The following is a 23,390-nucleotide window of genomic DNA, read 5'->3' as shown; positions in this document are numbered from 1 at the left end:
AAAGTAAGAACTCATTTTTGGAAAATTTTAATCTTTTTACTTATCTCAACCAACTTGTAATGGAGATCGCGAGCCTAACAATGAATCAATTTTTTTTTTCTGATATCCAATTTGATCCGATAAATATCCGAACCGTCGTGTTAGATCTTTCTCAATCCAACGGTTGTGATATCAAGAAAAAAAATATGTCACACCCACATTTATTAAATGCACACCAATTCACATTGTCTCTATTAAATTCCATCATTATTCCCAAATCTATAGGAAAATGACAGAACCATCAAATTGGATAAGAAAATAACAAATTGTGAAATACGTTTTGACTTATTGATTATTTGGATGAGCTTCAATCATTGTCTATTTCCCATTGTAATTGGACTCTATTGCAAAACGTTTTTTAAAATTTTAAAAGATAATATTTATTAAATCACTTTTAAAGCATTTCAATGTATCTTATTTTATATATTTTTTATTTAAAAAAAAATCTAAGAAATGAGTATCTCAAATTACTGCTTCATTTCTATTTGTTGTCAAGCTAGTGAATAGTCTCTAGAAAAGTAAAAGGACTTTTAAGTAAAATAAAAGGAAAAATTACTTACCTTTTAAAATCATGAACTCAAATTATCAAAATTAACATTTCAAATTGTTGATCTCAATGTTTCATGTTGAAACATTGAGATTGATGATTGTTCAATGTCAATGATTATGCAAAAGTTGGTGTAGTGTTAACAAAAGTTGGTGTGGCAATATAACTTTATTTGTTAACTCTGTTTCTAACACACAATTTTTCTGTGGCTGTGGGAGAACATTGTTGTCTTTAGGGTTTCAAGTTCGATTCAGATTCAGAGAGGTGTGTGGGTGAGTTTTGTGGGTGCTGTCGAGAGCCAAAAGGTGAGTTGAGTGCAATGAAGGTGGGTTCCATGGGTGAGTCATGAGTGAGAGGGTGTTGAGAGAGTTGGCCATTAATGGATGGTTGCGGTGCTACTGTGCAACTGAGCGATTATTTGGTGTTAAAGGAGATGAGATGATGAAGGTTTGTGAGTGATCGGTGAGAAGACAAGGATGTTTGTGTGTTAATGGTGAATATGAGTGAATGAGGGAGATGAAGGTGTTGGGACGAAGAGCCGTGTGAGTGAGTTTGGGTTCGATGAGCTGTTGGAGAAGATAACAATGGTGTTGAGACCGAAGGTTTGTGGGTGAGTGAGCATTGAAATCGATTGGTGAATTGAGGTAAATTTCTGTCTTACTATTCTTTCTCTTTTATCTTTTTTTCCCCCCTCTCTTACTTCTAGAATCTCTGAAATTTTTCGATGATAAAACACAAATATTGAAAAAAAAAAGTTGCTTACCTGAGAGAGTTGCAGAGATGAATTCTTGATTGTAAGATCAGAGAAAGAGAGAGAGAGAGAGAGAGAGAGAGAGAGAGATGACGCCAAGTTGTTCACTTTGTTTTTGCAGAACCGTGTGATCTTGCGGAATCGAGAGAATCGATCGATTTTGACGAAGGAATCGACAATTAAAAAAAGCTCCAATCCTTCCCAAACACTGAAGTTTCAAAAAATTGAGCATGTTCGAATGAATTTAGCCGTCACACGACTTTTCCAAACATAGTATAGGAGGGAAGGGAAGAGAAAAAAAATTTACATTCTAAATTTGTCCCTCATTAGTTTTAAAATTTTCAAAGATAAATAATATTAGCAGGTCAGTTATTGCTACTTACACCCCAAGTAACTAAACAAATTTAATTTGATTTTAAAAACCTAGGACCTATTTGGATTAACTTTTCTAAGTGCTTATGACTCTAATGAGAAGTAAGAAGCACTTACTCTATTATTTGAATATTCAATATTTTGAAAGAGTAATGTTTGAAAAGAATCCAAATAATATTTTTATGAGAAATATCGAAATTGGCACTTTTCAATTTTATTTTGCGGAGTGCAGTTTTTCCGTCAAATATTTTCGTCCGATTCCAATTTTACCCTCAAAATTATAGTTTTTATTTTTTTTACCCAAACCCTACGAAACAGAAAAATAGATCGAAACAGAGACTCGTTCGACGAGACACTCGAGAGAACCTCCACAGAACCTCGACAAAGAGAGCTCGTTTGGAACTCGACAGAGAGAGAGAGAGTCTCTCGTTTGAGCCTCGATAGAGAAAGAGAGAGTCTGGCTTCATTCCAGCGATATAATAGATTTGGGTTTCTCTTTCCCAAACCCTAGAACTCTAGTAGAAGCAAACGAATCCCTTTCCTCCGTCTCCGTCGCCGACGAGCGTCGATCAAGCTCCGAAGACCGGAAGGTTCTCTCTCTCCATCACTGAGGTGTCATCTCTCTCTCATTCTTCTAGTTTTTTCAAAAAATCAATAGTATAAATTTTCAAAAATATGGGTTCAATATTGTTGTTCTGGAGAAGAAGAAATTGCATGAGAATTCGACCAGAATTTTTCAAAAATCATTCATAGTTGTTAGATTTTTGACCAAAAGAGATGTAGGCAAGGTTGCAGGATTTTGAGCCTTTGGGTTTTTATCTCTCCCCATTTTGATGGTCTGGGTTTGCTGCATTTGCTCCTGAAATTTTAGAATTTAGTAATTTTCTTTAGATTTGTGTGTCTCTGTACCAGTTGAGGTGATCTATAGCTTTTCCCCAAAATTGTGTTTGGTAATCTGGGTTGTGCTGAAAAACGTGTTTGTTGATTGAATTATTGAAACAAGAATGCTTTTAACTATTGTTTTCCAACTCTTCAATATAGGTTGGCCAACAAACAAAGAAAAATTAAGCGAACAGCATTCAGACATAAGTCCATATACTAAAATACAACTCCGTTTCCATTTTCTTTCAGCCTGAACAGATTCCAAGCCTACCATTGCCAGGTCATCTGTCTCATTTGTCCAAACAACAGGGCAGAGTAAGAAATATTTCCAACTTTTGATGATTTTTGCATGTTGTTGAGTTTGCTTTGTTTTGTTTTGTTTTGTTTTTTTGTTGGATCCTTCTAAAGCTGGTTTTGTGCAGATATTAAAACTTTCTTTGTATTTGTGTTTTTTAGCTTATATTGACAGACCAATTTTTCATTATAGTACTAATATTATGTGGAATAAAACATGGTGTTTTGGGTGTGAATAATCATTATATCTTTTCAATGACTGTGCTCCTTTCTATTTCTGCTCCATAAAAGCTCTTTGAATTTGTGACTTACCCATGTGAAAAATCTTTTTGAGTTCTGAAAGGGTGAGTTATGAAGGCACCCCCATTTCCTACCAATCTTACAACTTGCTTCCCCTTGTTGGCATTTTTCAGTTATGAACAATGATTCTCTTAACCTTTCGAATAATCTTTGAGAGATTATTTCAGGTACCCAAAGCCATTTCCTAATCAGAAAAATATGTCCCTTCAAATGTATCCAAACTACATGTCATATTAATCACACTTAAATTTTAGATCCATGGACTTGATTGAGAAATTGGATCGGGTCTTTGGATCTGAAAATCGGGATGTGACACTTGACCATGGCTTTCTTTCTACTAGAGACTAAGGGATAACCAAAATATCCTCATCTTACCAAAACTAACCTGCGGACATGACTCGAAATAGGATAGGAAATTAGTTGGCAAATTTCATCAACACCCAATACAGCAAACTTGATATCTTGGTGAGAAAAGTACCCAATTTTTTTTAAACATATCAATCACATCTTTCAAATAAGATCCATTGAAGAAAAAAAGGGAGAATATGAGCAGAGCTTATCAAAGTTTTGAACTGTTTCTAGCATTCTAATGTTTATATTTGACATTTAAACTTATATTTGTGTATGCTAATTATTTATTAAGTTAGGAAACTATTCACTAAAAGATAGTGCCACATTTAAAAAGGAAAAAAAGAAAAGAAAAAGAAGAAGAGAGAAATATTTGATTATTGGTCCAATAAGGGTTGCCCAACTCTCCAAAATGGTAGAAATGGTTTCTTCTCACTAATTTGATTGTAAGTTATATCAAATGAGATTTGGAGATCGTATGGCTTGGTGAAGATGTCGTTTGCATCTCCTTCTCCAAATTCCTCTCCTGCTGCAGTCCCACCAACTTCTAGTACTACTAGTCCACCACCATCACCACCTTCAACTTCATCTACTAGTGCACCATCATCATCATCATCTTCACCACCACCACCCCCAAGTGACTACTATTTTAGATCTTTGCTTATTGTCCATCTTACATTCCCATGACTTTTATTTCTGAATGCTAAACTATTGTATTTCCTTATGGTTCCTTCTCGCCAATTCTGTTGATTCTCCACTCTTTCTTTTACTCTTTTGTTTGTTTTACAATAACTTAACAGTAGTCTTTGCAATGTAAGGCATTGGATTAGTTGATTGTTAAATCAATGCTACCTGACTTGCCCACTGAACTTCAGTAGATCTTGACTATTCCTGTGAACTATTGTGTATTTCCTACTTATGATTAAACAGGCTTATTTTAGTGGTTACTCTGTGAAGATAGTACTATTTGTAGAGGCGTCACTTTCTTCAGTTTTGAAATCTTAACTAGTAAGATTACTTTGTAGTTGCGTTAACTGAATCAATATCAAGTCAAATAGTTAATATCTTTATCAATTGTGATGTGTCAGTGATGAAAGAAGCCCTTCTTTACTAATTGCTGCCATATTAATATAGCTTTGACATTTATTTACCAACTTGATGTATTCCAGTTTTCTTTTAATTCTCGGGGGATGAGCATAACAGACTTCTTGAGTAATATTGCATTTCTGTGTTTTCAAAGGCTTGGCCATGTTACCTAGTTTAGATGGAGTTCATTTCTTGTTTGGCTCTCAAGTAGGAGTTCCACATCCCCACATCGCTCATTAGCTAAATTTATTGTTCTAAGACATGGGTTTTGCTCATGGAGAAATTTACCCACTTGTGATGTCAGGATCTCTTTTGTTTTTGATGATGTGGTTATCAACATGATGATACTAAATTAGTCCTTATTAATTATTATCTTATCAACATGATGATATACTATGTTTCATTGATTGGTGTTTCGCATTGTTATTAGTGAATTCTGTTTTTAATGTCTTGATTGGATTCTTATGTATGTTATCCTAAAAATTGTTGATCTTGTGGTTTTAGTAGCAAGTCTGGTTGTAGATTTTCCTTCTTAATATTAAATGGGCCTAGATTAGAAAGGCAACCTGCTGCATTTTTTGTATTTGATTTTTTAAATATCTTTGGTAGTCTAAAATGTTTGTACTACTTTCTATTGCATATGCTTGAGATGTTAAGGAATGGCTTCCTTTCATTCTTTCCCTCCCTGAGATAATGATGTATGTGCTAGAGAACAAGCATTCCTTGTGACATGTATATTTTTGAGGTGTCAAATTCTGGACTCAGACCCAGTTTTCCTTAGGTAGCCAGAGATTATAGCCAAAATAACTGAATCCTGCGATTAAGATATCAAGTGAGAATCTGAGAATGTGTTGGTCACATCAAATGTGGTGCTAAAATCTTCTTGATTGACTAGTTTTGTCGTCATCTGAGGTGCCCAAATCATGCCACTGAAAATGGATCTGAACCTTAAGTTAGAGCGTGACTTAACCCCGCTGAACCAATGATGTTTCAGTCAGATTTTTACATTTTAAACTTTCCTTTTTTATTAAGTTTGTTCAGTCAACTAAGATTGTAGTTAATGCACTTTAGAAGTATGTAGGCTAGCAAATTTAACATTCTTGCCAGTTATTTTCATTCTTCACCCATTAATAATGAAGAGTCATACAAAACCCAGATAGAAGAGACACATGGATAATGATGACTAGAAAATTATGCAGCCACAGAGCAAAATTAGAACCAATAGGTACTGACTCAAAGAGTTAACCATTAAACTTAACTTCGTTCCTTTCATAGTTGATGGTCATGAACACATGACATTAACTTGAGGGGGGTAAAAAACTAAAAATGACATATCAAAATTATTCCTCTTGCTTAACGACAAAGATTCAAAGATAAGTCTAGCTGCAAGTATAATTCCAGTCGCTCCTTGTCCCACAATCTCTGAAATAAATTTAGGATTGCAGGGACTAAGCTATACAAATCAGAAACTAAACACATAGAAGCTGTTTGGTGAGAAGTAGACGAGTGCCCACCCCATATGTAGCTACAAATGTATAAGATGAGTTGATCTGCTAAGCATGAAAAATAATAGTATTTGTAGATTCTCTATGCCCTACTTCTATGGGGCATTATTGTACTGTCGTGTGCTTGATTTAGAACAGTTTGGTGTGGATTTGCAAGTATAATTCGTTACTTTTGTAGTTGAAAGTTGTGGATAGGCTCTTTAGGATATAATTATGTTATTTTAGTAGGCATTCAATGGAATTTGGAAAGCTGTTTACTTCACATCTCACTAGCATCTAGTGTATCAATTTCAAGGTCTCATCATCACGAAATTAGGTGTTTGGGGATTTAATGGAATGCTAAAATACAGAGACAGTTACTTTTCAAAAAAATACTGAGACAGTTATGTTATTCGATGGCTCCCTCCTCCAATGGGAGTTATCAAGATGAACACAGATGGGTCATTGTCAGAAATAGGGGCTGGATTTGGGTTTATTGCAAGAAACAGTAAAGGAGAACTGATTACCGCTGGTATGGGGAGATCGATTCATACAGATATAATATCTATTGAAATGGAAGCAATTCTCAAAGGATTGAATCATCTTAGAATGAAAGGGTTCTCGGATATAATCGTGAATTCAGATTTGGTAGTGGTTGTCAAATGTATTAAGGAAGAATGGAACACGCCATGGAAATTAATTAGCCTCGTTAGAGACATTAGAAGTGCAATGCGGTGTTTTAACTCAGTCACGCTAGAGTTTATTTGGCGAGAATCAAACAAAGCAGCAGATTGTTTAGCAAGAAGAGGAGTTTTAAATGAGGATTTCTGTATTTTGGATTATTTAAATGTTCCTGTGGATCTGTATCGTATTCTCCTAGAGGATCTCAATGTTTGTTACTTTTGGCATTAGCAGCTTTTAATAAATCAGGGTGGGGCCCTTTATAGCCTCAGCTTACCGATAAAAAAAAGAGAGTATGACTTGTAAATTAATCTTTAAATATTAGGATCGGGGACCTATTTGCAGTTCATAACAATACGTAGCTGAATGGGAAAGTAAAAACCCCATTTTTGATTTCATGTGCACAATGTCTACTGGTATGATCAATAGTGAATTAGATCTTTTCTTTTTCATCAAGGGCACAGTAGCTATTCCTTTTTATTTTTTTGTACCTGAAGTTGGTTTGGTCATCGTTTTTTGTATTATATTTTGTGTTTATGTGTGCGTGCATCTCACGTGCCACTTAGCTAAGTTGGTAAAGGCTTGAGGAGAGTTGATCCCATGACACTTAGGTTCAAATCCCGTTGAACCCATCACTTCCGTTGACCACTAACCCCTTGCTTGCCTAGAAAAAAAAAAAAAGAGTGCATGCACTCGCTCTTATATCAAAAAGGAAACAAGAGGTGCGTACAGGTTATTGTGTGGCTTACATAGGCATCATAGAAAATTTGGCAAAGTCCCTGACCTTGATCCACACTGGTTGCATCCCATTAGAGTGGCCTAAGGTTCCAACGACAAGCATTGTTTGGGCATTCTTCTGCATCTTCGGTGATCTTTATTTTTATTTCTACCAAGTCATAGCTAGATTCACCAAGTAGTAGCATGTGGGATTTGAGTTTTCGAATCGTGGGTAGCCCAGCCTGACTTAAGTTTATGTATTAGAATTTAGCATCTTCGATGATCTATAGACATTGTTGGTTTGCCAACTATAGATTTTATTCGTTATGGTTATCACGCCCATTGGACTACAGAGTTTGCATTAAATGCTGGAAGAAGAGATGATGTGGTGGTGGCATGGGCTCAATACAGCTCAGCTGCTGCAATGCTGGAGATCCCCCTGTTATGTACTTGTTTGTCCACCTTATCTTACCAACTGGTCCAAGGCTGAACTACCATAATCTCCTACTTGTCTTCTTTCTTTTAATGGATAATATATATGGGGTATGTTTTTTTCTTTTTTTTTTGTTGTTGTTGTTGCTTTCTCTGTTGTTGAAGCCATATTTCCATCTTATCTCCACTTCAGGCTGCTTACATGCTTACTTTCCACATAATAGTAAATATTAGTTGTTTGATTAGTATTAAAAGTAAGTTATTTCCATTTCCTTGCATAACTATTTTAAAATTTAACTTGTTTAATCGTTTAACTTCAAAGTAATGTACTGTTTACATCTTAAGGGTCTGTATTCTTGTGAAAATGCAATTCACTGCTTGTATGAGTTTCACATGAAAACCATTTTCTCATGCAGATGGGAAAATAATTATGCCCTTTTTTCCTTAATGGTACATTTTTCGTGTAGTCAGGAAATCCATCTTATCAAGAACAATACTCTCTTGAAATCATTTTGGTAAGAAAAAAATTTCTCGATCATGCACACTAGTAGTATTGCTGGTCATTTTTTTTTCTCCTATTTAAATTAGATTTACTATTTTTTGTGAAAAAATTTTAAGGATGGAAAATGTTCAAGATGATATATTTGCATGGTTGATCCAATTTTCCACAACGAAAATGAAAGACTCAAGGACTTGTATTTCAAAGTCTCTGATTGTTTGTTTGTTAATACTTGTGGCATGGAAATTTGGAGGAATGCCCTCATGAGTCAGTACAGATTCAAGAAGTAATTTTATATTTGTTGTAAATTTTTTAACTGTTGTCCTTGTTTGCTGCACATGCACATAGCCAAGGGTTTGCTTGGTTCATGAGACTTGTGAAAGTTTTGGCAGTGCACTGACGTAGAGGTGTGCTCAGAACCATAGAAGCTTTTTTATGGTTATGAGCACACTTCCACATCAACTCATTTATCGACTCTTTAGTAAAGTGCAATGGTTATTTGTAGACTATGAAGGGTATAATATTCATTTGACTAAAAATAATTTCCTGGTATGATATTTGGCCTGGTATGATATTTGGTTGGAAGATGAATATTTATCATGTTCTTTATAAATGAGTTTAGGTATTTATATTTTGTATAATTGTACAAAATTTGGTTATGAATGCTAACCAAACAGTAGAAATTTGGTTCTTTCTGTTCTCTTCTCTTTCAATCCAAACAAGGTGGAGAGAAACTAGGTTTCTCTTCTCTTCTCTTCTCTTAATGAGTTTCTCTTCTCAAAGTCCAAACACAACTTAAAACATTTGTTATATACATCCACTATTCTTTAAAACAAAGAGTAAGTCCACTAAATTGAGTTATACAGTTTTACTCATACAAGACGAGATAACTCGTACAACACAACTCGATCTCCTGCATGTACGACGAAACTTCAAATAAAAAAAACTTTAGGTGGTTGTTTTTATTGACTTCTTGAAGTACTTCTGGCTCTTGTGGGGAGTGAAGTATTTAATGTATGGTTTGGATACCAATGCCATGGAAAAACAAATTTTTTTAGAAGAGTCATATTACTCTTAACTTTTAAGTGAAGTATCGATAATACCCCTCATCAATATTTCCTTTCCATCGATATATCCCCATCATCAAAACAAAACAAAGTTCTCTTTTGTTGAAGATTGAAACCCTCAACAGACCCCTCTTTACCAAATCCATCTCTCCCTTCAGGTGAAATTATTTCCTCAGGCGACTGCAGCGACATCATTTTGAAACTCTCTCCGACGATTGCAGCAGTGATTTCACTTCTCTCCTCATAGGCAAGTCAATCGACAACTCCCTTTGATCTCTATTACCACCCATGCGATTTCTTCTCTTATCTAGTGTTCTAATTCGAAAAATCCATGATTTTTCCTCTAGGGTTTTAACTATAAAAATCCATTTATCTATTAAGTACATTTTTCATGATTAATGACATTGAAGGCTATTCATTCATGGAATTCATGGTTCTGGAGTTCGTTTTGATGTGTTTTAGATTTAAAGTATGTTTCTGCAAATTGTTCTTGAGATTCCGCTGAGTATGATCAATGTTTAAAGATTTATTTCATGTTTGGGATTGAAATTCTAGTTTTCTGGAAATGGGTATTGATATTTGATTTAGTTGGATTAATGGGTTCTTATAGTAATTGATATCTGGGATTGCGTTTATGGATTCTCTGCTAATGGGTCGTGATATTCATCTCTCCCTCTCTCTAACTTTGATGGAAGTGTATTTATTACCTATATGGGTTTTGTAGCTATATGGGAAGCTTTTTTATTTTTATTTTTATATTTATAATTAAATAGTTATTTAATTATATTTATCTGGATTGAATGGATCTTATGTTGTTTTTTTTTTTTTTTTTGGCTTATGAGTAATTTTATGTTGCTCTTATTGATGTTTTAATATATATATTTTTTGAAATCTATATAAATTCTTTTTTAGGTTTGATCGAGACTTTACCATATCTTGATATATTGTTAGCTTGGATTTAATGTGTTTTTGAATTCCGTTGTCATATTGTAGATTATGGTATTTTAAATGTTTTTGATTTGGAATATTTTAACATGCTTGGTATTCAATCTGTGTTATTTTGCATTTGGTTCGTCTTATTCTATTGGAATGGATTAATCTGTCTCTGTTGGTATTTTAGAAGAAATTGGGCTTGTATTGCACTGCAATCATGAGATTGCGAGTTCAATTATAACTTAAGCACCAAAAATAAAAACAAAGTAATCTATTCTAAAATCTAGATTGGTGGGTTTCAATTTTTCATTTTTATTCACTTTATTTACACAATCTACTATTCAATGGGCCTATATTTTTGGACATTTAACTTGGTTTAGGATTGAATAAATGAAAGAGGTAAATGGATTTAGGAAATCTTCACGTAGTTGTATGTACAATGATATTGTTTTTTTTTTTTTAAATGTCTAGTTTTTAGGTGAAGGTTTTGTCGAATTTATGTAAAAAAAGAAGTATATTTTGAGTTTAAAATGATAGTATAACGTTTTTATGGATTAAAACAGTAACTATTAGTTTGGTATTTTTTAGAACATGATTAGTTGAGTTATGATGTTAAAAACATTAACTAGTACTTATATGGGCATTCCAGTCATTTTACTAGAATTCATAATAGTTCCCAAACAAAGAACTCTGTTAGAAGTACTTTTGAGAACTTGCATCCAACTTCTGAGAACCTGCATCCAAACACACAACACTTATTCAACTCCTTCATATAGTACTTCAGGCAATATTTCTTTCCTAAGTACTTTTGGCTCTTGCATCAAAACGGGCTCTTAGAAACCATTATCATCTTATTGGTGAAAACCCCTCATCTTCAAAGCCCTCTTTCAAGTATTATAGGGTTCGCTTTATTTATTTTTTTTCCAATTGTTATTATTTTTCATCCATTTAATTATCGTTAAAATTTGACAGGAATTTTTCAGTTGCTATCAAGATCTCTCAAAATTTCAGAGGCGTAATGGATGAACAAACCCTAGTTGATGAATCTTTTCCTCTATTCTCCAAGAAATTCATCCCAAAACCCTTGGAAAACCCTAATCATCTCAAAACCAAAAAAATCGAAAAATTGATTGAAATCGATCCAAATTCTCGTAGTTTCTCTGATCTCGGTCTTTCTGAATGGGCGATTCAGACCTGCAAGGAGCTCGGCATGAAGAAACCTACTCCAGTTCAACAACATTGCATCCCTCGAATTCTCGAAGGCAATGACGTTCTAGGGTTAGCTCAAACCGGTAGTGGGAAGACGGCTGCATTCGCGCTTCCTATATTGAACCGGCTTGCCGAAGATCCCTACGGTGTGTTCACATTGGTCTTGACCCCAACGAGGGAACTCGCGTATCAGTTGGCAGAGCAATTTAGAGCACTTGGATCATGCTTGCATTTACGTTGTGCTGTGGTTGTTGGGGGCATGGATATGATCAACCAGGCGAAAGCATTGATGCAACGCCCACATGTTGTGATCGCGACCCCAGGGAGGGTCAAGGTTCTTCTTGAGGAGAATCCGGATATTCCTCAAGTGTTCTCCAAAACAAAGGTGATTAATTTCAATATTTTATAGTGATTTTGTGTGGACTATTTTGATAATGAACTTGCAACATAGATGATTTTATCATAAAGTATTTTGTTTTTACACCATGCTTCACCTTAATTGTTATCTTTTGGTAAAAGTTATGTTGGCATGTCCAGTTATGAAAAAAATCCATAACATTTATCGTAGATTATGAGTTATATCCTTTAGATTGTATGTGTGTGTGTGTCATGAGACGGGTTTTGAACCCAGGTCGTGGAATCAACACCCAGTCTTTAGCCAACTTGGTAAACTGGCACCCTTTTTTTGATCGATTTTTTTTTTTGTGTGACAAATAGTACATTTATTATATTTATTTTTCTTGTTAATATATGTATGCTAGATATCTTATCAAATAATCTATTAATGTCTTTATTATAATGCCAGAAATGTAACTTTGTTTCGATTTGTTCTAAATATTATTTTACCATGAATCCTATTTTTTGATTTTTGGTTAATTGGACCCTTTGTACCCATGTTGGATCAAGACACATCATTTTTTTTTTTTTTTCCGATCAGTGTAACCATTTTATTTCAAGAGAAGGTAAAACAATCATACGTTGGGACTTGAGAGGTTGAGTTGACCTACTTGACATGAAGGCACTAATGTTGACAATTATTACTTTATAGCAAGCTTGAGCTACATAATGAAAATTAAGCAAGTATAGTTACTCTTAGGACATGATAATCTCCCACCTTAACATAAAGTCCTAAAAAACATCCCCAAAACCCTTGAAGAGTTTGGATTATAGTGATAACAGTGCTTTTTTGCTGATATAGAACTTTAGAATTGATGCAAAGTGACCTGTTTATAGAAATTTGATAGGTTTAGTTGTGTAATATGTAAATGCCAATAATATATAAACATGAATGTTGACATACTTCTAGGTATCTCCTTATTTCTTGGTTCAAAATAAATAGAACAATTATTTTAAACTTTCACTACTTGTTTTTGAACTTTTCAATAATTTCTTATGAGTAACATATAAAAATGTCCTTGTTACTGATAGAGATGTTCAAAAGTGAAATACAATCTTCTTTCTTTGTGTTGCTATGTACTTTTATTTGTGCAATTATTACAATGTAACTACAGTTTTATTGCAACTGCAATAGATAATCTTGAATGCTATTTATTTGATGCATGAAATTTATTTTTTTATTTCTATTTGCCTTAGTTTCTAGTTTTGGACGAAGCAGATAGGGTTTTGGATGCTGGTTTTGAGGAGGAATTGAGAGTGATATTTCAGTGCTTGCCCAAAGATCGACAAACTCTTCTGTTTTCTGCAACAATGACAAGTGATCTACAAACGCTGCTTGAGCTTTCTGCAAATAAGGCATACTTTTATGAGGCATACGAGGGATTTAAAACAGTTGAATCTCTCAAACAACAATATGTTTTTGTTCCCAAAAATGTAAAGGGGGTTTACCTACTTCACATTTTGTCGAAAATGGAGGATATGGGGATTCGCTCAGCCATCATATTTGTTTCCACTTGCAGGTATACATTTTATGTACATAAATTATATATTTTAATTTTACTTGATTTGTTTGCATACTGTATGCTCTTTTTCTTTGCGGTGAATCTGCCTCTAGTAGGTAGTGTATGCTAACTCATGTTTGTCTTACTCGTCGTTGTTTAAACAAGACCCATTATTTCTCTTATCAAACACCATTGAAAGGGTGCCCTATCTATGTTTTAAGTATGATTATAATTTCTTATAATTTATCAAAAAAAAAAAAAAGAAAAAAAGAAAAAGAAAGAGAAAGAGAAAGAGAAAGAGAAAGAAAAGTAAAATGAAGTATAGTTTCTTATAACCTTGCAATTTTTTTTTCTTTTTTATTTTACAAGAAACACATGTGGTAATAGATTCCTAAATGGAATGCTTTATTGGTAAGTTTAGAGAGCTGCTATTGGTGCCCCGACTTTTACTTATTACACCCCAATTAATAAAAATGAGTCAGTGGTTGAGAAATAGTAGAAGTTGGGGTCCCTTTAGAAACCCTCTTTCTTTTTGTTTAGATTTCCATTTTTCGATTTAGGATTTTATTTGAGAACAACCGCTGAAGTTGTTTGAATGTGTTATAAATCTTTGTAATTTTGAAGTAATAACTTGAACCAAACTTTTGTAATATTTGAATGGTGTGCTTAATCTTTAACTAGGGTGTGATAAATAATTTAAGAAATTGCGGTGTGATAAATAATTTAAGAAATTGGGGTGTAATAAGTAAATGTTGGGGTGCCAATCACAGCTTTCTAATTTATGGCTCATCCTTATAATGTGGAAACAGGACTTGTCATCTTCTGAGTTTATTATTGGAAGAGCTTGATCAGACAGCCGTAGCATTGCATTCCCACAAGTCCCAGTCTCTGCGGCTTTCTGCGTTGCATCGGTTCAAATCTGGCCAAGTTCCTGTATTGCTGGCAACAGATGTAGCCAGTCGTGGTTTAGATATTCCATCGGTTGATCTTGTTATTAACTATGATATTCCAAGGTTATAATTTTTAATGACCATTCCTCTGTAACTTTTGTAATTATGCCAAAAATGTCTGCATGACCGGACTCTATTTCCAATTCATTGCAGGTATCCACGGGACTATGTTCACCGGGTGGGGCGTACTGCAAGAGCTGGCAGAGGAGGGTTGGCTGTGAGCTTTGTTACACAGGTAGTAATTGAATGATGCTTGCAATTAGTTTTGCATTTGAGTGTTTATATATAGATTAGAAATATGTTGTACTTTGTATCATCATATCTACACTTGTGAGATCTACCTTTCTTATATGACTCAATAGGGTTATGTTTGCACTCTCTATCATCAGGAAATAACTGTATAATCTCCAAATGATGTTTAACTTATAATTAATTTTACTATAAATTCACATGACTAGTCAACTCTCAACTATAACTTCATGTATCACAAGAAGATCTTTAGTTGGTTTAATGACCCTCCAATTCAATCTCTTCTACTTTCCCAATCCGTCGGTTCAATCCACTGACTAGTCCAATTTGAGAGAGTTGTACCTTGGATCATTCCAAGTAGGTGATAGGTGTAGTTGGATAAGTTAAAATCCTAGGGATAGAGCTCTCTTGTTTCAAGGGCCATACCAAAGACCCTATCCTATCCAATCCGAAGACCATATAAAATAAATTATGCCATGTGGCACATGGCCTGCTCATAAGGTACATCCATGGTGGGGACCAACTATGTGATCTTCCTTACCATAGATCGACCACAACAGACGTAAACAATGGCTTTTGAGTTTTGAGTCCCAAAACAGAGATATCAAATGTTTCTAATTTAAACTTATTCAAAATAGTAACACATGAAGAAAATAAGAATCCAAATTATAAATCCATAATTGTAGATCAGTACACCTATGTTTCCAATATTAAATCTTAATCCCAAAACTTACAAATAAAGAATTACATCGACAAGGAATTGTAAAAGGAAAAAAAAAAAAAAAGAATAAAAAATTACAGAAGGTACACAAAAATTCTTAAATAAGCCATTAATTGCGCTTTAACAAAAACTAATACAAAATAATATTAGTTTTTTACAGAGACGAGACTGTCAACGTGAATATGAGATCCATCAAAGCACAAGCCTCCATTTATTCTCTTAACCTTCTCCTTCCTCTGCCGTTCGGTCTTCATTATTGAATTTGCTTTTCTTCTTTTTTTCTGTTCTCTTTGCATGGGGACTACCTCAGCCTCCTTTTCTTTTTCCCTTCTTTTGATTAATAAAATTTGAAGCTTAAAAAAACAAAATAAAAAGCAAAGGAGAGGAATCCCTGGATCTCTAGAAGTACACTACGGGGCGTTTTCTAAGGAGTTGTAGGACACAATTTTTTTTCTCAATTACATCCATAAAAAATATGTGCCCCTTTAAGTTCACGTTTCAGTATACTACTCAAACAATAACAATTTGTCCTCTCCATAATTTTCCTATTAATTTCATTAAAATTTCATCAATTTGTCTCCACTGTGAATTACTATCTAAAATTGGTATACTAGATCCAAAAGACCTATAATTGTTATATGAATATATTAGCTTATATTCCTTATTAATTACCTGCATGCGTGGATGGGGAAAGTGTGATCATTTCCTTCGTGATATGATTTGAAACGTGGAGAATGTGAGACCTTATATCTTCTTGTAGTAAACCTAACATTTGTAGGAAGACATTATGGACCAACTAATACTATGAATAATTAAATTCAAACCTTTGGATTAATTCTTTCGAATTCAATGAAATGCATCATGAAGACATTTTTCTTCGAATGGACTCTCTTGAGTATTAACACTATTTTTAGATCGAAGGAAGTGAATGTTGGTGAAAATGAGATTGGTGATTATGGTAGACCATCTTTTACATTGGTACCTAAGTTTTCATGAAACAAATCGTATGGAATTCTAAAAACGATATCAAAGATAATATCATTGTTAATATACGACAACACGACCATCTTCTTTTGATTCCTGATAGTATACGTTGGTCTATAATGTTTTTTGCAATGGTTTAATCTACTATAAAATAATCCACGACCTCACATTCTTTACGGATTGAATCCTATCATGAAGGAAATGATCACTCTTTCTCTCATCCATGGGTTTAGGTGATTGGTATGAATTTATATTTAATACTTTTATGAAGGAATATAGGTAATATGTTCATATTACGATTAAACATTTTTTGGATGTAATATGTCAACTTTAAGCGATAATTTACGGTGAAGACAAATTTATGGAGTTCTAATGAAATTAATAAGAAAATTATGAAGAGAACGAATTGTTATTAATGTAATAGTGTACTGGAACGCAAACTCAAAATGACACATTTTTTTATAGATGTAATTGTGGAAAAATTGTGTCTTGCAACTCTTTAGATGACACCCCATAGAGTTTCTAGAGATACAGTGATTCTTCTCATTTGTTAATCGAAATTGTTGTGACAAATATTATATATAAACCTTGAAGGATCACGACAAAGAAATATGGGTGAAAGAATTTAGTATATTCAATATACTTTGGAGTATTAGACGAATTTTGAAATATTCTATGGGGAGTTTAAATAATTGTTAAATACTTGTATTTAAAAAACAATATGTATTTTATTACTGCCTATGATGTGAAGACAGAGCTGTGGAGAAAGATGAAGGTTAAGAGAAGAAATAGAGGCATGTATCTCATTTCATGTAAATAGTCTAAAGATGAAAAATATAAGATGATTAAAGAAAAACATGACGAGAATGAGAAGAAGATGGTGGTGGTGCTGTTGTATATTAATTGTGATATCATCTTTGATGTTTTTATTAGAATTTTAGTCAATTTGCTTCACAAAAAGTTTGGGTATCAATAGAAAAGATGGTCTACCATAATACTTAATCCTATTTTCACTAACACACTTCATTCAATCCAAAAAATGGTGTGATCATTGAAGATGAAGTCTCTTCGAAGGATGTGTTCATGATGCGTTTCATTGAATTCGAAAGACTGAATCCAAAGGTATAGAGTTTGATTGCTAATATTAAACGTTGGTCTATGATGTTTCCTGCAATAGTTTAGTTTAGTAAAAAAAGATCTACGGCCTCACATTCTCTACGTTTTAAATCCTATCATGAAGAAAATGATCACACATCTCCCATCTAATTGGTGTAGGTGATCGGTATGAATTGAATTGATATTTGATCATTTTACGAAAGAATATAAGGTAATATGTTAATATTACGATGAAACGTCTTTTGCATGTATTATGCCAACTTTAGGAGATAATTCATGGTGGAGACAAATTGATGGAATTATGGATAAAACGAATTGTTATTGTTGTAGTGCGCTAGAATGTGAACTTGAGGGGTGTATACTTTTTATGGATGTAATTGAGGAAAGATTTCGTGTCTTGCTACTCCTTAGACGACACTCCGTGGAACTTCTAAAGATACGGGGATTACTCTCATTTATTGATCGAAATTGTGCGTGGATGGGAGAAGTATGATCCTTTCCTTCATGATAGGATTAAAAACGTGGAAAATGTGTAGTCTTAAATCTTTTTGTATTTTATTAAACCATTGTGGGAAGTCATTATAAACCAACGTATACTGTGAGTAATCAAACTCCGTACCTTTGGATCTAGTCTTTCGTATTCAATGAGGTGCATCGTGAAGGCATCTTTCTTCAAAGAGACATTCTCTTGAGTGATCATACCATTTTTGGATTGAAGTAAGTAGGTGTTGGTGAAGATGGGACGGGCTATTATGGTAGATCATCCTATATACTGTTATCTAACTTTTTTCGTGATGCAAATCAACTGGAATTCTAGTAAAGATATCACATATAATATCGTCATTAATATACGACAGCGCCACCATCTTCTTGTTCTTGTCATGTTTTGTTTTTTAACCATCTCAAAATTTTCATCTTTAAATATCTGGGCATTAATCTCTGTATAAATTCTTCTACTTTGGTTCTTCATAGTGGACCTGTTAAACAAAGAAAAACTGGATTCGCCGAACACAAATTTCAAATCGCAACACTTGCAATTGGAACAATTGTGCAGAAGTGAAAGGTGGGTTGAAAGGAAGAAATGATAGATGAGGAGCCTAACATCACTAAAGTCCTTATTTATAACAGAAAGAAAGAAAGCATTCTAAACATAGAAAGTTTTCTTGTTTTCTAGTTCTAATTACTAATTAGAGAATTGGAAGGATTGGGATTTTGAAGCAGACCCCAAGGAGGAGGTCAAACTGAAATAGCGAACCCAAGCTTCTTAATCTCCTAGGTATTTGGAGATAACCCCGTCCAACTTTTGGTTAATATTTGAAATATTCTCAAGCCAATGGGATGCCCCTTGATTTCAGTCCCTAATTTTTGTAATTTAACTCAGATGTTTTTCTCTTCACCTTGAAAATATAAAATAATAATGCACTGAAACTGGAATTCTACATTTTTCAGGCAAAGTTTTGAAAAAGAATGGTTCTAACCTGACTCAAAAAGATGCTCAGAATATGTGGCCGTGGGCACTGAACCATATATTTTTCTTAGTTGTTCTAATTCCTACGATACTGTGCTGACCTCACACAGTTTCGTATGATGTCAGTTCAGCATTTCTCATTTTTTTTCCTGGAAAAGATACTCATCATTCAACATTTTTAGTTGGGAAAATGCTGCACTGACTTCCTTCGACACTGCATTTTACACTGTGCTGACGTGGCAGTGTGTAAATAGTCCTATATTTTTTTCCTTGTATCTCGAGGAAAAAATCTATGGTTTCTGCACACTACCATGTCAGTGCAGTATTGAACACGGTGTCTATGGAAGTCAGTTTAGAATGACTCTTTTAGTTATTTATTCTTTGGACTGATTGTGCTTAACTTTGTTACATGGATTTGGCAGAATGACGTAGATCTTGTCCATGAAATAGAGGCTGTTATTGGAAAGGAATTTGATAAGTTTGAATGCAAGGAGAATGAAGTGCTTGCTGATATCACAAAGGTAAAATCTTTACGTGTGGGTGTGGTTTTTGTCTCATTGGTCTGTTTGTTTGAGATTCAAATCATAAAGGGCTGTAGTTTGTTTTTCCTTCAGAGTAGTTATTGTTTGGGTACCCATTGAGTTTGATACTTCATCTTATGATACTACACATTAAAGTCACATTAGATCCTTTACCCACATTAAAGGCAATCATCAGTCTCAATCTGCATCTAGTAAGCTGATGAATCGAGATGTCTTGATCAAGATGGAATGAGATTCTGGAAAGAAAAAAAAAAAGCATTGCATATTACATTAGTGATTTTTAGTTCTTAAGTAAACTAATAATATATTGTTAAGCTTATAATGTACTTCGATCCATGAACTTTGTGATGCAGCTTAAGATGTCATGATTGTTTGGGGGTTTTGATAGGACCCGTTTTTTTTTTTCTTCTTTCTTCAGATCGTTATTATTTCCAGTATGGCAGTTGTATGGATTACATGTTTTGAATATTTGTGTCAATGTCTCTAGTACTATGCCTCTAATTATGGACATATTTTCTTGGAAGTATTATAGGTTTTAGTGAACCATCATAGGTTTTAGTGAATTCTAGCTTAACAGGATCCTGAGGTTCACACTTAATCCTGACTTGACCAAATACAAACAAAAGCTGTGAGAAATAAAAGTTGCTTCGTGGTTGGCAAGTTGAGAATCATTTATGGGGCAATGGTGAACATAACAAGGTTATAGTACTTCCCTATGATGAAGTGTGATGAGCAAAGTTCGATCTCTTACAATGTATCATGAAATAGTCATTTATGTATCATGAAGTTGAGTGTGGTTTAATTATTTGTAATAATTTATTGTTAAAAAAATCAGATCGATTCCCAATAACTAGTTGATTTTAATATATATTTTCACCCATTTTGCAGGTTTACAAGGCGAAACGTATTGCAACAATGAAGATGATGGATGATGGTTTTGAAGAGAAAGCTAAGGCTAGGAAGGCCCAGAAACTAAAAACATTAGCAGAAAAAGGATTATTGAAGAACAAGAGTAGAAAGAGAAAGAGAGCAAGACTTCCCAAAGGAGTAGACAAGAACAAAGTGATTTAATATCTCGATTACACACACACACACTCGAGAACGAGAACCTTTGCAAGCAAGTTATATAAGCATCCTTGCCGGGAAACTACTCCCAAGATTGACGAGGAAGAAAGTAGGTCAATTATTTGTTACAATATACAGTAGATATGGCTCGAGGTTAGAGTTGAATGACGAGATTAGTTTTGGGTTGCCGTTCCCAACGTATGTGGAATGAGTTAGATGATGATGAATACATATGGTTTTGATTTTTGAGAAATGGCCCCATTATTGTTTTATTTGATACAAAATAACATTTTTTTTTTTTTTTGGTAATTAACATTGTAACATCTCATTTTCAAACTAACTACTCCAAACAAAGAATGGTATTTTATCCTTTATTTTGGGTAAGTTTTGGACTTTTTAACAATGCCCCAAAAATTGTTATATAATGATTACACCATAATTGAAATTATTTTAAAGCTTTTATAACAACATTTATTCAGTCTGGTAAAATAAATAAAAACAATAATCAAAAGGTGTCCTTTTGTATGTATGTAGTGTACCCAAAACAGTGTCGCCCCTTCACATGAACCTTGTTGAGACAGTTCGGAAGGACGGTGGGGAATAGAGGAGCATGATTAGTCTAATTGACTCCCAAGTCTTTGGGATGAGGTTTTGTTCAAAATTATAGATATTCATGGTGCTTTTAGCCGAGTTGTTATGCTCTTGATTTTGGTTTTCCGTGAGAGACTAATGTAAAATGATTGAAATACCCTCTCTTTTCAAATTGAATTTCCCCAAAATTATTCCTCTTGGACTTCTCAGGTAAAATCTTTTAATCTCATTTTTAACCTTAAGATACTATCTCCTTGAACCTTTAAACCTCAAGAATATTATTTATTTATTTATTTTTGGGGATGAAGAGTATAGGTTTTTAGTAGGAAAAAAAATCAGGAATATTTGATGGGCTGAAGACAAACTACTTGAAGAAGTTCAATAACTTGAAAGAAAAAGATATCAACAAGAAAAAAAAAGAAAAAAGAAAAAAGAAAAAAGAAAAAAAGAAAATGAGTTTTGTCATGAATTTGATGATAGGGTGTTTAGATCATTTTAAGTCTTAAGTCTTTCATGAAAGACCGAAGTCAAGAGGTATGCCATAAGTTTGAAAACACTGGAAAGTAGCAAGCAAAGCAAAACGTTGGACGGATTATCTCAAAATTATTCTTTTAAGCTCTACTTTAAGAGAGTGTCTGTATGATACAATCAATATAAGAGATGTCTCTACCATATTAAGATTTTGAAAATCTCGGACGATATATCGGTGGTGGTGGTTTTAATCCATTCAACCATGTCTTTGGTTTTAATCTATCATTAAAAAATTTGTAGAAAAACTTAGATATTCTCACAAAATTTAATTATTTATGTAAAAAAAAAAAAAAAAAAAAATCTTATCTTGAGTTGAAGTTCCAAGTAATTTAAGGTTGAAGATGATTAGTTTTGAGGAAGAAATAAATTTTTTTATTATTTTATTTTAAGGTTTAAATGATCAGTCTCGTAGAGGATAGTAATGATATATTATCCAAATCATACATGTGTCCAAATCGATTAAGTGGTACTTTGTGTAAATCAATGCATTCGACCCTGTCCAGCAATAGTATAGACCAAGGAAGAGACGTCTAACCTAGCTTGTAGGCAAGTTATAAATAAATCAAGTAATTGTGACTAATCATTTAAACCTGATTAATCTCATCATCGCACAAGTTAACCAAGTGATTGTTATTTGCTCCAACGATCAAGGAGCCTCAAAAGCATATTATCCTGGAAAAGAAAAAAAAAAAAAAAGGAAGCATTACATTAATCAAATTAAAGAGGAGGTAAAGTTGAAAACCAATCATCTTGAGCCAAAGATGATAAATTCAAGACTGATAAATGTTTTTTTTTTCCCTCTTTAAGAGTCTAATTTTATTGAAAAATCAGTCAAGAAGGTTGAGAAGACCTACCTAATAAAGGAGTGAAATAAAATCCATGGTCCAAATATTAGAATTATCACTTCCCAATCATTTAAGGGTTGGTGAGATGGCAAAACCATGCCTCAGTAAGCAGAGGTCTTGAGTTTGAATCCCCCAACTCCTAAGGGTTGGTAAGATTTTTTATTTGAAGTTTCGTCGTATATGGAGGAGATCAAGTTGTATCGTACGAGTTATCTTGTCTTGTATGAGTAAAACAGTACAACTCGAATTTTCAATTATTTATTAGTAAAATTTAGCATATAGAATATATTAGTAGCTTGCATGTGTAAAAAATCACATGTACTACAAATAATAAAAGGAAATGACATAGGACTTGTGTAACTTCTTTTTGTATTGACCTTGGTCTCATGGGTGAACATGGAATTTATAAGATGAAATGCTAAAAGTAAAAGTGGTATTTGATTTTTTGGTGAATATCTTCAAAAATAAAAGTAGAAAGGTAAGAAATAAAAATGGTGTTTTGGGAAGACAAATGGGAGGGTGACGTGTCAAAATGATGTGATAGGTAAAAAAATAGATCTTGGTTTTCATGTAAATGACTCAAAAGACAACGATAAATGGGGGAAAAATGAAAAAGTGCTTTTGAGAGGTGAATGAAAGAATATTATGTGTAAAGGTGAGGTGATAGGTAAAAATTACATCTTCATTTTTCATGTAAATAACTTAAAAAATAAGGGTAAAAATATAAATTCAAAATTGACCATCTTAAAATGTGACAAGTGTATTCTTTTAGAAAAATGTGTGGATTTA

General features: G+C 33.5%; 2 protein-coding genes across 6 annotated transcripts; both read left to right on the top strand.

Annotated features, from left to right (window-relative positions):
- Positions 1-2,020: 2,020 nt before the first annotated feature.
- On the top strand, positions 2,021-20,861 carry LOC147388234 (DEAD-box ATP-dependent RNA helicase 36-like). 5 transcript variants are annotated; one of them, XR_015171225.1, is made up of 9 exons: positions 2,022-2,321; positions 2,841-2,906; positions 11,405-12,026; positions 13,235-13,557; positions 14,349-14,552; positions 14,643-14,724; positions 18,532-18,622; positions 19,450-19,548; positions 20,458-20,472. XR_015171225.1 is itself a non-coding variant. In XM_086420552.1 (8 exons), the coding sequence occupies exons 3-8, from the start codon at positions 11,451-11,453 to the stop codon at positions 20,638-20,640; spliced, it is 1,467 nt and encodes a 488-aa protein (XP_086276678.1). In that variant the 5' UTR covers positions 2,024-2,321; positions 2,841-2,906; positions 11,405-11,450; the 3' UTR covers positions 20,641-20,861. The 5 variants fall into 5 exon arrangements, 4 of the variants coding, with proteins under 4 accessions (XP_086276682.1, XP_086276680.1, XP_086276678.1 ...); XM_086420552.1 differs by lacking the exon at positions 18,532-18,622 and having other exon boundaries at positions 2,024-2,321; positions 20,458-20,861; XM_086420553.1 differs by lacking the exon at positions 18,532-18,622 and having other exon boundaries at positions 2,024-2,321; positions 2,751-2,906; positions 20,458-20,861.
- Positions 6,551-7,015, top strand: LOC147388235 (uncharacterized). Its single transcript, XM_086420304.1, has one exon. It carries the CDS (start codon positions 6,551-6,553, stop codon positions 7,013-7,015), a length of 465 nt encoding a protein of 154 aa, XP_086276430.1.
- Positions 20,862-23,390: the final 2,529 nt, after the last annotated feature.

The sequence above is a fragment of the Akebia trifoliata genome, chromosome 13 (assembly GCF_017979445.1).
Source record: "Akebia trifoliata isolate Shusen 1 chromosome 13, ASM1797944v1, whole genome shotgun sequence".
In the NCBI taxonomy this organism is placed as follows: domain Eukaryota; kingdom Viridiplantae; phylum Streptophyta; class Magnoliopsida; order Ranunculales; family Lardizabalaceae; genus Akebia; species Akebia trifoliata.
This window is presented reverse-complemented; position numbering and strand designations above follow the sequence as displayed.